The sequence below is a fragment of the Nicotiana tomentosiformis genome, chromosome 2, assembly GCF_000390325.3.
Source record: "Nicotiana tomentosiformis chromosome 2, ASM39032v3, whole genome shotgun sequence".
Taxonomy (NCBI): domain Eukaryota; kingdom Viridiplantae; phylum Streptophyta; class Magnoliopsida; order Solanales; family Solanaceae; genus Nicotiana; species Nicotiana tomentosiformis.
This window is the reverse complement of record NC_090813.1, coordinates 127,510,122-127,528,327: the sequence shown is the minus strand read 5'-3', so window position 1 is coordinate 127,528,327 and position 18,206 is coordinate 127,510,122. Positions and strand designations below refer to the sequence as shown.

General features: G+C 39.4%; 1 protein-coding gene across 1 annotated transcript in view; it reads right to left on the bottom strand.

The window, feature by feature from the left end:
* LOC138905586 (uncharacterized) overlaps positions 1–13,708 on the bottom strand; it is a 55,292-nt gene extending 41,584 nt beyond the window's left edge. The window contains exons 1-3 of the mRNA XM_070194106.1: positions 13,355–13,708; positions 13,087–13,218; positions 11,856–11,959 (exon numbers count right to left, since the gene is read on the bottom strand). Coding sequence (XP_070050207.1) covers positions 11,856–11,959; positions 13,087–13,218; positions 13,355–13,708 — 590 coding nt within the window. The remainder of the gene's footprint in view (positions 1–11,855; positions 11,960–13,086; positions 13,219–13,354) is intronic.
* Between the last annotated feature and the right edge of the window lie 4,498 nt (positions 13,709–18,206).

Genomic DNA, 18,206 nt, shown 5'->3' with positions numbered 1-18,206 from the left:
TAAAGCTTTAACAATGAAATTCATTCTTCCAAATCTATTCCAAATAACCTGAAACCAAAACCGACAATTCGCACAAGTCATAATACATCATCCTGAGCTACTCCTTCCCTCAAACTACTGAGTGAAGTGCAGATGCTCGAAACGACCGTTCGGGTCGTTACATTTATACTCAACAAAGATGAAACAAAAGAAGAAATTTGTTGTCATCTCTTATTTCTGGTTTTTAGATTTTTCATACATTTTTTTAAAATTTATTTTCTTTTATATTTTGTTACAAAAAAGTAATTTATTTCGCTATAAAAGGATGAGTTTTAATAGAAATTGTCACGACCCAATTTTACCTGTAGGTTGTGATGGCGTCCAACACTACAGCTAGGCAAGCCAACTAATAATTTAAGCATAAATTGATTAAACTATTATTTCAAGAAAATAATAAAATACCAACTTCTACCAATGTGTTTGCCAAGACCCGGTGTCACAAGTGAATGAGCATCTAGTAGATTATACAAAACTCCAAATACTATCTGAAATAAAATAGACAGAATATAAATATCAGAAGAGACACTGGTAGCTGCAGAACGGCTTAGAAAGGCAGCTCACCACTATGCCTCTGGATGACGTGGGTATGTGATGATAGGTCCTCCACTAGTACCTGTCTCAGATCCTGCACAAAAGTGCAGCAAGTGTAGTATGAGTACGTAAACAATGTGTACCCAGTAAGTATCAAGCCTAATCTCAAAGTGGTAGAGACGAGATGGCCGACTTTGACCCTCACTATAGGTCAATAACAATTGAAATAAAACTAGGATATTTAAATCAATGTGATTTACAGAATTTATTTAATCAGCGGAAATAATCAAATTCCTTCAAATGTATCAATTTTCAATATATTGATTAAATTTCTTTAATTCAGATAAATTCTAATTTATCAATTAAATCTCATTTACAGGAGTAACAGTTAATTCCTTAACAAGCAAGAATAATAATTCATTAAATTCTAAAGATTTTCTAATTTACTAATTAGCTTTACAAGCTGAAATAAATTATTAAAACATCGTGTAATTATTATTATTATTAAGCACGATTTCTGTCGAGGACGTACGGCCCGATCCAGAGTATCGTGTACACTGTCGAGGGACGTGCGGCGCGATCCATAGATGCATCTATCTTGCCGAGGCGTTCGGCCCGCTCCACAAGAAAGGAGGACATTTTCTTATGTGCCTCCGGAAGGACAGTATGTTTATTATAAGATAAATTTGGGAGGAGAACAATTTCTTTTGACAATTAATTGATTTAAATAGAAATCAAGCCTATGAGATTTCCATTCTTTAATATCTTTATCAAACAATTCACAATATATTCATATATATCAATTAATATTAATTAATCAAAGAATACAATTTACACAAGTAATACATGCTTTGAGTCCTAAATTACTCGGACTTTAGCATTTATAGTAGCTACGCACGGACTCTTGTCACCTCGTGCGTACATAGCCCCCCACAATTAGCAATAATTATTTAATCTTAATCACCTATGAGGTAATTTCCCCCTCACAAGATTAGACAAGAGACTTACCTCGTCTTGCTCCAATTTAATCCTCTATAAGGCCTTTTCCACGATTATCCAACTCCGTCTGGCTCGAATCTAGCCAAAATAATTCGATACAATCACTAAATATTATAGGAATCAATTCTATAAGAAAATACTACATTTTAAAGAAAAGATCTGAAATTAATTAAAAATTCGCCCACGGGGCACACATCTCGGAATCCGGCAAAAGTTATGAAATCCGACAACCCATTCAATTACGAGTCCAACCATACCAGTTTCACTCAAATCCGACTCCGAATCGATACTGAAATCTCAAAATTTCGTTTCTATGAGATTTCTAAACTTTTCCAAATTTCAATCTCAAAACACTAATTAAATCGTGAAAACAATGATATATTCTTGTATATTGATCAAATCCGAGTTAGAATCACTTACCCCAATATTTTTCCCTTGAAAATCTGCCAAAAGTCGCATCTGCTCAAGCTCAAGTTCGCCAAAAATGGCAAATGGGACGAATGTCCTCTGTTTTTATAACTGCCCAGCAGTTCGAAACTGGGCCTCGATCGCGGCATCGAACATGTGCCTTCGATCAGGGCATCGAGGGTTGGGCCTCGATCCTAGCCCTCAAGCCATACCTTCGATCATGCCATCGAGCCTTACCTTCGATCGTGACTTCGATCACAGGCTCGAGCCTGGACCTCGGTCATGGCCTCGATCAGGGTATCGAGGTTGGGCCTTCGATCATAGCCTCAATCATAACATCGAGCTTGAGCCTTCGATCAGGGCATCGAGCATGGGTCTCGATCCTAGCCCTCGAGCCTTATCTTCGATCATGCCCTCGAGCCTTGCCTTCGATCGAGGCTTCGATCCTGAGCCTCGTCCCTGGTTTTGACTCAGGCCTCGATCTGAGGCTCGATATCTGGGACTCGATCTGAGGCTCGATCACAGCCCAGAATATGCAGCAGAAGAGAAAATTGCAGCAGCTTTTTAAGTCCAACTTTTGATCCGTTAACCATCCGAAACTCACCCGAGGCCCTCGGGACCTCAACTAAATATACCAACAAGTCCTAAAACATCATACGAACTTAGTCAAACCTCTAAATCACATCAAACAACGCTAAAACCATGAATCATACCCCAATTCAAGCTTAATGAAACTAAGAGTTTTCAACTTCTACGTTCAATGTCGGAACCTATCAAATCAACTCTGATTGACCTCAAATTTTACACACAAGTCATAAATTACATAACGGAGATATGAAAATTTTCGGAATTGGATTCCGACTCCGATATCAAAAAGTCAACCCCCCCGTCAAACTTTCAAACTTTATATTCCTATTTTAGCCATTTCAAGCCTAATTTCACTACGGACTTTCAAATAAAATTCCGATCACGGTCCTAAGTCCAAAATCACCATACGGAGCTGTTGGAATCATAAAAATTCTATTCCGGGGTCGTTTTCTCAAAATGTTGACCGAAGTCAAACTTAGCACTTTAAGGCCAACTTAAGGAACCAAGTGTTCCGGTTTTACCTCAAACACTTCCAAATCCCGAACCAACCATCCCCGCAAGTCATAAATCATTACAAGCACCTACGAAAAGTTTTATTTTAGGGAACGGGGTTCTAAAAGTTATAATGACCGGTTGGGTCATTACAGAAATTGTCTATATAAGAAATTTATTTAATATTTCTTATATTTCCCTACAGTTCTTTCATATTTTTTCTTTTGGCTTTATCTAATCAACCTAAATAGGTTCTCACCCAACCACTTAAACTAAAAAACTGAATGATGGGTAATTTATATATAATCCATATATAATATATGTATAATCGTGTATTATTTGTATATCATCTATGTATATTAGCTATAAAAAATAAACAATACATCTGGCGGGATATTTATGTAAATATTCCATAGGATTTCGATTTCTTGATTTATCCATGATACGACTTCTATTATAATAATTTTAAAAACTCTCTACTAAAATTCAAAAATATCTTATCTTTTTATTTTTAAAATTACATTATATTTTAAAAAATAATCCCATTTCGAATAATTTGTTTACATTTAAAAAAGAAATTCACGTCATACCAATTCTTTTTTAAAAAATATACTTTTTGTTACACTTGAAAATCATTATAGAAACTATCAATCAAAAACCAATATTCCTCTTGTTGAATTCGAGAAAAAAACCTTTCACATAATCTAATGATTCAAAACTAATATTCTTCAACGAAAAAATATTATACCTTTGCAATGTTGGTTTGACTGCAGCTAAATGAAGAGGTTTCAGCTTATACCCTTCAATTCCTAGAAGGTGCTAAATTGAAATTAATGATAGCACTTGTATAACCAATGTTTTGTTAGTTATTTGATGTCCATTTATACAAATTGACTCTTCAAACAAACATTCTTCAAAAGAAAAAAAAATATTTTGAATATTGACTGATTTTTGTGATGTTTCTTTCTCCAGCATGTAGGTTTACTTCAATATATATGTAAGTAAACTTTTATTCGATTTTTAAACTCATTTTTGTTATCTAGATGAACATAGACGTGTGTATATATATATATATATATATATATATTACTCCATGTAACGATAAAACTCTTTCACATTTAAAACCCTATAAATATAGTTCTTTAAAACACTATAGCTAGATTTGAATAAAGTGATTGTTTTTGGTCATAAAGCGAATTTTTAAAAAAATAAATGTAATATATATATTACATTTATGCGTTTGTTTTTTATTTTTTGCGTTTTAAAGAACTATATTTATAGGGTTTTAAATGTGAAAGAGTTTTATCATTATATGGAGTAATTTGTTTTTTATTTTTTGCCAGAGGCGAAGTAGTATTTAAATAATTAGAAAAGATAACAAAAGTTCCTAATATGATTGCGTTTGAACATTAACTGAATTAAGTATGATAACATGATAATAAAAGATAATTTTTTTATTTTAATTCAAATTTAAAAACTTTATCTATAAATTCAAAATTATCCTTTAATTAAAATTCAGATTTTTAAATATATATATATATATATATATATATATATATATATATATATATATATATATATATATATATATAAATTTGACTATAGAATAAAGTTACCATATACTATTGGCATTTATTAGCTGGCCACTTGGCTTAACCACAATGACAATTATATATGGTAACTTTATTCTTTTAATATAGATATAGATTTAGCAAAGGGAAGATTCCTTTTTCCAAGTTATGCTAATAATAGTCCCACATAATTGTACTTCTCCTTTAAACACTAAATAGGTTTTAAGGAAAATTAAGGCAAAAAATTAACACATGCAGTACTATAATTGTAAACCTAATAGTAAAGGAAAGTTTGCCTCCTATATCAAAGGTATACATCCTATTTATTATAAATCAAAATTATTTTAAAATATTATTTTCTATAGCTACTTTTTATATTTTATAGCAAAATAGATATTTATATTATATACTACCATTGAGGCGTGAAATATTCTATTTATGTTTTTTCTCTCTCTTTCTTTCAATTAACACACGATTCTCTCTCAGAATCATTCTTCTTTCTCTCTCTCTTCCTTCTCTCTCTCTCTTCGAACAAAATACCTGCTTCTAATCATGAATTCTCTGGCCGAATCCTCTAGGGTTACTGTAATTAAAAATACTTCTAAACTGTTGGGAGAAAGATGGAAAATACGGTAACAGTTGAAATACACTGAATACAAACATTGAAATAAAACATAATATAAACAGTGAATATATTTAATTTTAAAATATAGTAAAATACAATAAAATACACTGAATACAAATATAAATACAATAAATAAAATGAAATATACTGAATACAACAGTAATAACATGTATTAGGAATAACTAAAATGATGTTAATACAAATACATTTGAATACACTGAATACAAAATAGTGAATACAGTAAATACAAACATTGAATCTAATGAATGCAATAGTAAAATAACAAATATTGAAACACACTAAATGCAACAGTTAAATACAATAGTATTATACAACTGAAAAATTATTCTAATTAATTGGGTTGATAATGAGGTGTGTTAGAATTGATTTTGTTGAGTTATATTAGGAGTGTATCACTCTAATTGATCCTATTTCCGTTATTAGACAATTGTGCAGACCTATTTTTAAGGTGATTCCCGTTACTGTATTCATGAATACATGGAGTGAATACATGTGAATACAGTCGCGTACAACTGTTACCCGCTATTTTTTAGGCGAGTTTTGCTACTGTATTCATGAATACAGTAGCGCGAATACAACCAATACACTACCGTAACAACTGAATAGTAGCTATAGGAAGTTAATAACCACTAAACAATAGTGATTTCTGAAAATTTTCCTTAGAATATTGGGGCTCCAAAATATAAGGGGCCTAAAGCACTCACTTGAGCTCCTTTACCGTTAAGTCGCGGATCTACATGGTCTCTTGTGGGTACTCAAGCACCCATTATCTTTGACCAGATTTAATTATAAATTTGCATAGACAATTATAAAAATATTTATGTAACGCCTAAAATCCATTAAAGGTCGTGACGGCTCCGGACACCACTGTCAGGCAAGCCAAAAATAAATACTTAATTTGGTTCTCATTTTTAATATTTTAGAAATCATATTTTTATTCAATTAAACAGTAAAATATGGAATCTACAGTGTAAATAATAATATTTTACAACAATTTTAATACAGAACAACCCAAATCACCCCAAAATCGGGTGTCACAAGTGCATGAGCCTCAACTAGGAATGCAAAATAAATACAACATCTATCCGGAATACAAATTCGAACAGGAGAAATATAAATATTCTGAAGGAGACTTTGCTGGTTACAGACTCGTAACGTGGAATGCAGCTCACCTAAGTCCCCGCAATAATCGCGCCTCTTAAGGTGTCATGACCCAAATTTCGCCTCTGTATGACGTCGTGACGCAACCTAGTCTCTACGACTAGGTAAGCCTAACATTTGCGGAATAATGAAATGAAAACATAATTTTAACAACTAACTGTTCAAAAATACACAGCAATCCCAAAACCCGGAACATCGTGAATCACAAAGTACAGAAGGAAAATCTAGTGTCCCTATACATCAGAGTCTAACAAAGAAAAAATACAGAAGATAATGGACATGAGAAAGAGTAGAAGGGGACTCTGAGGTCCACGGACGCGGCAGATATACCTTGAAGTCTCCAAAATTGTCCCGGCTCACTGATAGTGCGGCTGATAAGGAGCACATGGATCTTCACACGAAAAATATGTGCAGAAGAGTAGTATGAGTACACCACAATCGTTACCCAGTAAGTGCCAAACCTAACCTTGGTCGAGTAGTGACGAGCCAACTTAGGTCCCTACAGGTATATATATAATAAAACAAGATAGAATGAAATACCGCAGTATACTGAAATTTAACAAGAATGAAATCATAGAGGACAATAGCTCGGTACACAGATATAATAACAGGGGATCTCCCGAGAAACCGTCTCGTAGTCCCAAACATAAATGTGCAGTAGAGGGGGATCTCCCGGGACACCATTCCGTAGTCCCAAAGTAAATATGCAATACAAGGGGGTCTCCCAGAATACCGTTCCATAGTCCCAAAGTAAATATGCAGTACAGGGGGATCTCCCGGAATACCACTCCGTAGTCCCAAAGTAAATATGCAGTACATGGGGATCTCCCAGAATACCATTCCGTAGTCCCAAAGTAAATATGCAGTACATGGGTATCTCCCGAAATACCATTCTGTAGTACCAAGTAAATATACAGCGCAAACAATAGAAATACAACTACATCGAGAAATCGTTTTATTTAGACTAAGTACCAGTCAAGGCAAAAGCAGGAAATTCACTAAGCATGTTGCACATAGTTCACATAAGCAATTAAGATACGTAGACATGTTGTATTAGACTAAAGAGGATAGCTACACATATTGGAATAACTCAATTAAGAATGAAAATAGATTAATACTCATAAAAATGGTATAACTCAAAATAAAAGGAAAACAGGTTGCAGCTCAGTAAGAAAATCAGGTTTTTCGACAACTAGCCCGTGTACGTACTCGTCACCTCACGTACACGACACTCATATATCAAAAAATAGTACAAATCCTACGGGGAGTCCCCCCCTACACACACACAAAGTTAGGCAAGCCACTTACCTCGAACCAAGCTCAATCAATCGTTCATAATGCCTTTCCCACGAATATCCGGCACCGAATGACCCAAATCTAGCCAAAATCAATTACACATCATAAATACAACCATAATAGACTCATCTTATTAATGAAATCAACACTTTTAAAAAAATTCGAAATTAACTCAAATATCTCCCGTGGTGACCACGTCTCGGAATTGGGTAAAAGTCACAAAATACGAACACTCATTCACTCACGAGTCTAACCATATAAAAATTACTCAAATCCGACCACAAATCCCCTTTCAAAACACAAAATCTTTGTTGAAGAAGTTCTTCCAAATGTTTCTCAATTTCAACCCCAAAATCCGAAATTAAATGATGAAATCAACCATAGATTAGTGGAATATAACCATAAAGGAGTTAGGAATCATTACCCAAAAACTTCCTCCGAAAATCTCTCCAAATTTCGCCTTCTACCGAGCTCTCAATCAAATTTTGAGTTATGAACCAAAAACCCTCGATTTTGAACTTTAATTCTGCCCAGATATTTTTCCTTAATCGCGGGAACACCCTCGCAATCGCGAAAAATAACTTTGCTGCCCCATTATTTTACTCTACGCAAACGCGTAACTCTCCACGCTAACGCGATGAAATAGCTCCTCAGAGTTACGCGATCGCAAAGAGCAACACCCAATTCCACTACTGCCTTATTTTTTTTTTGTGAACACGGCCTAGCCCACGCATTCGCGATGAATAACCTGATGAACCTATGCGATCGCATCCCATTCTTGGCGAACGCGAAGAGATAATCCAGCTGGTCTCCCAATTACTCTACGCAATCGCGAGCCTTCTCACGCGATCGCGTTAAAGAAAACCCGCTGCAGAACACCAGCAAAAACTGCCAACTCTTTAAGTCCAAAAATGACCCGTTGAGAATCCGAAACACGCCCGAGGCCCCTGGGATCCCAACCAAACAAATCGACTAATCCTAAAATACCATACAAACTTAGTTGATCCCTCAAATCACATCAAACAATGCTAAAACTCGCGAATCACCCTCCAATTCATATCTTAAGAACTTGAAACTTCAACATTCTACAACCGATGCCGAGACCGACCAAACCACGTCCAATTGACCCCAAATTTTGCACACAAGTCATATTCAACACTATAGACCTACTGCAACTTCCTGAATCATATTCTGACCCCGACATCAAAATTTCCACTACCAGTCCAAAACTCAAAAATTTCGATTTTCGCCATTTCAAGCCTAAATGAGCTACGTTCCCCAAAAACACATTCCGAACACGCCCCTAAGCCCAAAATAACCCAACGGATCTAACAGAATTCCATTCTGGAACCATCTTCACACAATTCTGACTACGGTCTAAATTCTAAGACTTAAGCTCTCATTTAGGGACTAAGTGTCCCAAAACACTCCGAAACTCAAAACCAATCATCCCGAAAAGTCACAATAGCAGAAATAGATATGGGGAAAGCAGTTAATAGGGGTTCAGGGCTCTAACTCTCAAAAGGACCGTCCGGGTCGTTACATCCTCCCCCTCTTAAAACAATCGTCCGTCCTTGAACGAGCATAGAGACATACCTGAAATGGTGAAAAGATGAGGATAACGGTTGCGCATATCCTACTCGGTCTCCCAAGTCGCCTCCTCAACCAGCTTTCCCCTCCACTGAACCTTCACGGAAGCAATGTTCTTTGACCTTAGCTTTCTGACCCGCCTATCTAAAATAGCCACTGGCTCTTCAACTTAAAATAGATCCTTGTCCAATTGGACTGAGCTGAAATTCAATACGTGAGCCAGATCACCGTGATACTTCCGGAGCATCGAAACATGAAACACCGGATGGACTCCTGCTATGATGGGAGGTAAGGAAAACTCATAAGCAACCTCCCCAACATGCCACAACACCTCAAAAAGACCAATGAACCTTGGGTTGAGCTTGCTCTTCTTTCCGAATCTCATAACGCCCTTCATAGGCGAAACCTGGAGCAAGACCCGCTCTCCAACCATGAATGAAACATTGCGAACCTTTCAGTCTACGTAACCCTTCTATATGGACTGGGCTGTGCGAGGTCTATCCTGAATCACCTTCACCCTTTCCAAGGCAGCCTGAACCAAGTCCGTACCCAATAATCTGGCCTCGTCGGGCTCGAACCAACCCACAGGGGACCGACACCGCCTACCGTACAGAGCCTCATACTGTGCCATCTGAATGTTGGACTGATAATTATTGTTGTAAGCAAACTCTGCAAGTGGCAAGAATTGGTTCCAAGCACCCCCAAAATCTATCACACACACACAGGAGCATACCCTCTAATATCTGAATAGTGCGCTCGGACTACCCGTCCGTCTGACGGTGAAATGTTGTGCTCAACTCAACCCGAGTACCCAACTCATGTTGTACAGCTCTCCAGAACTGTGATGTAAACTGCGTACCCCGGTCAAAGATAATAGATACTAGTATGCCATGAAGCCTGATGATCTCACAGATGTAGATTCGAGCTAGCTGCTCGGAAGAATAGGTAGTCATCACAGGAATGAAATGAGCTGACTTGGTCAGCCTGTCCACAATCACCCAAACTGTATCAAACTTCTGCTGAGGCCGTGGGAGATTAATAGCGAAGTCCATAGTGATCCCCTATGGAATCTCGATCTTCTGAAGAAACCCACCTAGTCGATGATGCTCATACTTCACCTGCTGACAATTTAGACATCTAGCCACATACTCTACTATGTATTTCTTTATCCTCCTCCACCAATAATGTTGCCTCAGGTCCTGATACATATTCACGACACTCGGATAAATGGAGTACCGCGAGCTGTGAGCCTCCTGAAGAATCAACTCACGCAAACCATCTACATTGGGCATACACAGCCTGCCCTGCATCCTCAATGCACCATCATCTCCAATAGTGACCTCCTTAGCATCACCATATCCTTAAGGACAAGCAGATGGAGGTCATCATACTGACGCTCCCTAATACGATCATAAAGGGAATACAAAGAGACCACACAAGCCAATACTCAACTCGGCTCAGAAATATCCAATCTCACAAACTGGCTGGCTAAGGCTTGAACATCCAACGCCATGGGCCTCTCTACTGCTGGTAGATATGCTAAGCTCCCCATACTCTCTGCCCGGTGACTCAAAGTATCGGCCACCATGTTGGCCTTCCCAGGGTGGTACAAAATAGTGATATCATAATCCTTAAGAAACTCTAACCACCTCCTCTGACGCAAATTAAGATCCTTCTACTTGAACAGATATTGCAGACTCCGGTGATCAGTGTAAATCTCACAAGGAACACCGTACAAATAATGGCGCCAAATCTTCAGGGCATATAAAATAGCTGCTAACTCAAGGTTGTGGATAGGATAGCTTTTTTCATGCACCTTCAGCTATCTGGACGCGTAGGCAATCACCCTACGGTCCTGCATCAACATTGCGCCGAGACCAATCTACGATGCATCACAATATACAGTATAAGACCCTGAACCTGTAGGCAATACTAATACTGGTATTGTAGTCAAAGTTGTCTTGAGCTTCTAAAAGCTCTCCTCACATTCCTCTGTCCACCTGAACGGAGCACCCTTCTGGGTCAGCCTGGTCATTGGTGCTGCAATAGATGAGAATCCTTCTACAAAATGACGGTAATACCCCACCAAACCAAGAAAACTCCGGATCTCTGTAGCTGAGGAAGGTCTGGGCCAACTCTACACTACTTCAATCTTCTTCAGATCCACCTGGATCCCCCCACTCGATACTATATGACTCAAGAATGCCACTGAGTCTACAGTCCTCAGGTGCTGCTCATGATCTTCCCGAGTCCGGGAGTACACCAGAATGTCGTCAATAAACACAATGACGAATGAATCAAGATAAGATCAGAACACACTGTGCATCAAGTGCATAAAAGTTGTTGGGGCATTGGTCAGCCCAAAGGACATCACAAGGAACTCGTAGTGACCATACCGAGTCCGGAAGGCAGTCTTCGGGATATCTGGCTCCCGAATCTTCAACTGATGATAGCCGGAACGTAAATAAATCTTGGAAGACACTCTGTCACCCTGTAACTGATCAAATAAGTCATCAATACGAGGCAATGTATACCTGTTCTTCACTGTGACTTTGTTTAACTGGCTGTAATCAATACACATCCGCATAGACCCATCCTTCTTCTTCACATATAAGACAGGAGCACCCCAAGTGACACACTGAGCTGAATGAAGCCCTTATCAAGAAATTCTTGTAACTGCTCCTTCAACTTCTTCAATCCAGGAGGAGCCATACGATATGGAGGAATAGAGATGGGTTAAGTGCCCGGCAACAAATTAATGCCAAAATCAATATCTCTATCGGGCGGCATGCCCGGAAGATCAGATGGGAACACATCTGGAAAGTCCCTCATTACTGGAACTGACTCAACTGTAGGGTTATCAATACTGACATCTCTCACATAAGCTAGATACGCGTCACACCCATTCTCAACCATTCGTTGATCTTTAAGAAATGAAATAACTCTGCTGGGAGTATACTCTAAGGTACCTCTTCACTCTAACCGCAGTAAACCTGGCAAAGCCAGCGTCAAGATTTTTGTGTGACAATCAAGAATAGCATAATGGGGCGACAACCAGTCCATGCCCAAAATAATATCGAAGTCCACTATACTGAGCAATAATAAATCGACTATGGTCTCAAAAACACTAAGAGCAATCAAACATGACCAATACACACGGTCCACAATAAGAGAATCTCCCACAGGAGTAGACACATAAACATGGGAACTCAAAGAATCCCAGGATACGCCCAAATACGGGGAAAAATAAGAGGACACATAGGAATATGTAGAGCCTGGGTAAAATAATACCGACACATCTCTATGACAGACTGGAACAATACCTATAATGACAAAATTAGAAGCAACTGCCTCTGCATGAGCAGGAAGGGCATAATATTTGGCCTGTCCTCCCCCTCTAGGGCGACCTGTACCTCCCCGACCTCCACCTCGGGCTAGCTGAGCAGGTGGGGTGGCAGCTGGTGCTGTAATCACAGCCTGAGGACTGGGTGGAGCATGTTGTAGCTAAGAGGTCTGTAGAGGTGCACCCCTCCTAAATTTGGGGCAATCCCTCACCATATGGCGAATGTAGCCACACTCAAAATGAGCTCTGGGTTGGCGTGGCTATTATGGCTGGCTCGGGCTAGGTCTGCTGGACTGGCCGGTAGGAACACCATGTGCAGGAGGCACACTAGATACTGGTGGTGCATAATAAGACTCCTGGGGCCGTGAAGGGACCGAAATACCACTGGCGGCTAGAAGAGCTGAATGTACGGGGTGACTCACATAACCCCTACCATGGTGAGCTGCTGGGGCACGAGCACCATAATAAGAACCAGTCTCTCGTGACCTCTTGGCCTTCCTCTCCTCTATATCCCAGGTAAGCATGCCCTCCAATCTCCTGGCGATACTCACAACCTGCTAATAAGAAATATCCATCTCCAAGTCCCAGGCCATACTAATCTGGATGCTGGGGTGGAGTCCCTCAATAAACCGTCGAACCCTCTCTCGAACTATGGCAACCAAGGCCGGTGCACTGAAGCAAACTGCATACTCTGACACAGCCATAGACCCTGATGCTCTGAGGGACATACTCTCTCAAAAACATGTCCGAGAACTGAGTCCATGTAAGTGAAGCTACCTCAGCCGGACTACTCAACTCATAAGCACGCAACCACTGATAGGCTTCTCCTCTAAGATGGAATGTAGTAAAATAAACCCCGCTCATCTCCGCTATGCCCATAGTACGAAGAATACGATGACACTCCTCCAAAAAACCCTGAGCATCATCTGTAGATAATCCGATGAAGGTAGGTAGGTGGTACTTCTTACACCTCTCAAGTCTGAGCTGCTCCACCTCAGAAGCTACTGCCCTAACCTCGGGCTGAGCTGGAGCTACCAACTGCATTGGTACAATCTCAGGAACCTGGTCGACCTGAACCCGCTGCTCTGGAGTACCGGCGATGGGAGTCTGTGCTCCTCCCCTGGCCTGAGATGTGGAAGGAGCAAGTGGAATGAATCCATCCTGAGCTAAGGTGTTGAACATGCTCAGAAACTGGGCTAGAGTCTCCTGGAGGGTTGGTGCAGAACAGGTACCTCAGGTGTCTGCCCTCCAGCTGAAGCTACTGGGGGCTCCTCTATAACAGCTCATGCGGGTACTCTGGATGCACCACATGGACGTCCTCGGCCTCTACTCCGGCCTCGGCCCCGCCCTCTCACGGCTCTAGCAGGGGGCGCGGGTGCATGTTCATCAGATACGCTTGTACGTGTCCTCACCATCTGTGAGAGAATAGAATACAAAAGTTTAGAATCTTTGAAGTCAACAATTTTCGCCCGACAAAGAATCAAAGTAGTGAAATTTTCCTAACAGTTCCATAGCCTCCCGAATATAAGTACAGACGTCTCTGCACCGATCCGCGAGACTCTAATGAACCGGCTTGTATCTCACGACACCTACGAACCTAGAGCTCTAATACCAACTTGTCACGACCCAAATTTCCCCTCCATATGACGTCGTGACGCCACCTACTCTCTACAACTAGGTAAGCCTAACATTTGCGAAATAATGAAATGAAAACATAATTTTAACAACTAACTGTTCAAAAATACATAGAAATCCCAAAACCCGGAACATCGTGAATCACAAACTACAGAAGGAAAATCTAGTGTCCCTATACATTAGAGTCTAACAAAGGAAAAGTACAGAAGATAATGGACATGAGAAAGAGTAGAAGGGGACTCCGAGGTCTGCGGACGCGACAGATATACCTTGAAGTCTCCAAAGCTGTCCCGGCTCACTGATAGTGCAGCTGATAAGGAGCACCTGGATCTGCACACGAAAAATATGTGCAGAAGAGTAGCATGAGTACACCACAATCAGTACCCAGTAAGTGCTAAGCCTAACCTCGGTTGAGTAGTGACGAGGCCACGTCAGGGCCATATATATATATATATATATATATATATATATATATATATATATATATATATATATATATATATAATAAAACAAGATAGAATGAAATACCGAGTAAAATAAAGACTGAAATTTAACAAGAATGAAATCATAGAAGACAGCAGCTCAGTACACAGAGATAACAACAGGGGATCTCCCGAGATAACGTCTCGTAGTCCTAAACATAAATGTGCAGTACATGGGGATCTCATGGAATACCGTTCCGTAGTCCCAAAGTAAATATGCAGTATAGGGGGATCTCTCGGAATACCGTTCCATAGTCCCAAAGTAAATATACAGTACATGGGGATCTCTCGGAATACCATTCCGTAGTCCCAAAGTAAATATGCAGTACATAGGGATATCCCGAAATACCGTTCCGTAGTACCAAGTAAATAAGCAGCGCAGACAATAGAAATACAACTACATCGCAAAATCTTATGATATAGACTAAGTACCAGTCAAGGAAAATGCAGGAAATTAACTAAGCATGCTGCACAAAGTTCACATAAGCAATTAAGACACGTAGACATGTTGTATTAGACTAAACAAGATAGCTACACATATTGGAATAACTCAATTAAGAATGAAAATAGATTAATACTCAGAAAAATGGTATAACTCAAAATAAAAGGAAAACAGGTTACTGCTCGGTAAGAAAATCGGGTTTTTCTACATCTAGCCCATGTACGTACTCGTCACCTCACGTACACGGTGCTCATATATACAAAACAATACAAATCCTACGGGGAGTTCCCCCACACAAAGTTTGGCAAGCCACTTATCTCGAACCAAGCTCAATCAATAGGTCATAATATCTTTCCCATGAATATCCTGCTCCGAATGGCCCAAATCTAGCCAAAAGAAATTACATATCATAAATAAAACTATAATAGACTCATCTAATTAATGAAATCAACACTTAAACAAAAATTCCGAAATTAACTCAAAAATCGCCTGTGGGGCCCACATCTCGAATTCAGGTAAAAGTCATAAAATACGAACACCCATTCACTCACGAGTCTAACCATATAAAAATTACTCAAATCCGACCACAAATCCCCATTCAAAACTTGAAATCTTTGTTAAACAAGTTCTTCCAAATATTTCCCAATTTCAACCCCAAAATCCGAAATTAAATGATGAAATCAACCATAGATTAGTGGAATATAACCATAAAGAAGTTAGGAATCATTACCGAAAAACTTCCTCCGAAAATCTCTCTAGCTTTCGCCTTCTACCGAGCTCTCAATCAAATTTTGAGTTATGTACCAAAAACCCTCGATTTTGAACTTTAATTCTTCCCAGATATTTTTCCTTAATCGCGATCGCGGAAACACCCTCGCGTTCGCGAAGAACAACTTCGCTGCCCCATTATTTTACTCTACGCGGACGCGTAACTCTCCACGTGAACACGATGAAATAGCTCCTCAGACTTACGCGATCGCGACTGACCTCACGCGATAGCGAGGAACAACACCCAATCCACTACTGCCTTATTTCTTCTTCGCGAACGCGGCCTAGCCTGCGCGTTCGCGATGCATAACCTGACGAACCTACGCGATCGCACCCCATTCTTGGCGAACGCGAAGAGATAACCCAGCTGGTCTCCCAATTACTCTACGCGATCGCGAGCCTTCTCACGGGATCGCGATGAAGGAAACCAGCTACAGAACACCAACAAAAACTAACAACTCCTTAAGTCCAAAAATGACCCGTTGAGCATCTGAAACTCGCCTGAGGCCTCCGTGACCCCAACCAAACATACCAACCAATCCTAAAATACCATACGAACTTAGTCAAGCCCTCAAATCATATCAAACAATGCTAAAAATTACGAATCACCCTCAAATTCAAATCTTAAGAGCTTAAAACATCAACATTCTACAACCGATGCCGAAATCGACCAAACCACGTTCCATTAACCCCAAATTTTGCACACAGGTCATATTCAACATTACGGACCTGCTCCAACTTCCGGAATTAGATTCCGGCCCCGATATCAAAATTTACACTACCGGTCCAAAACTCCAAAATTTTAACTTTCTCCATTTCATGCCTAAATGAGCTACGCCCCCCCCCCCAAATACATTTCGGACACGCCCCTAAGCCCAAAATCACCCAACGGAGCTAACGGAACCGTCTTCACATAATTTTGACTACGGTCCAAATTCTAAGACTTAAGCTCTCATTTAGGAACTAAGTGTCCCAACACACTCCGAAACTCAAAACCAATCATCCCGGCAAGTCACAATAGCAGAAATAGATATAGGGAAATCAGTTAATAGGGGTTCGGGTCTCTAACTCGCAAAACGACTGGTTGGGTCGTTACACAAGGCCACTAGACATATGTGCACTTGCACAAAAATGTACAGCAAGTGTAGTATGAGTACGTAAATCAATGCGTACCCAGTAAGTATCCCGCCTAACCTCGAATAAGTAGTGATGAGGGATTGACTTCGACACTTACTATAGGCTATAAATAAAATATCAATGATATAATTATGCATGGGTTACGTAGAATGGCTGTAAGCTCAATTATCATGATATAAGTAAAAAATTCTTTTGTTCATAAGAAATTTTCAAATTTATTTTCGTCACTTAACTTCTTCTTTTTTTGTATCTCGGGCCAATGAAAGCAATATCAATTATTATCAATTCCAAAAATATATCATGCGCAAATCATGCCGAGGTCGTACGGCCTGATCCAACATAAATATTTAAACTGTGCACTGCCGAGGGTCGAACGACGCAAACCATAGATGCATCTATTTAACCTGTCGAGGCGTTCAACTCACTCCACAAAAGAGAAAATACAATTTAAAACAACCAAATCCAAGATTTATTAAGGCAACTATTCAAGAAATATAAATTCTCATTTACGGTCAAGAAGAATGGAGTTTAACCTTTTAAAGTTCCTTTACCAAGTTTCGATATGATTTAAGCAATTTAAATTTACAAGAAGAATGCAAGCATCGCAATTATAACATGATCTGGGTCTTAGACTACCCGAACATAAGCATATTAGTAGCTGCGCACGGACTCTCGTCACCTCGTGCATACGTAGCCCCCACAAATAGAAGCAAATATTGAATTTTTTCACCTATGGGGTTAATTCCCTCTTATAAGGTTAGAAAGGAGACTTACCTCACTCCGACGTTCCAAAACCGGCTCCAATGCCGCCCTAACACCTCAAACCGGTGACCGACGATCCAAAACTAGTCAAATAAGACGCAACCCAAATATACTCTAATACTCATAATTAATCAATTTATAACAATTTCCAACTCTGCACAAAAAATCGATAAAGCAACCCTCGGGCCCTCGGGCTCACGGGCCCGGATTCCAAAAATGTTTGAAGACAAACGCTACCCATAGCACTACGAACTCAAATATATAATTTATTCATAATTTCATGCCAAATTCGTGATCAAAATCCAAGAATACCAAT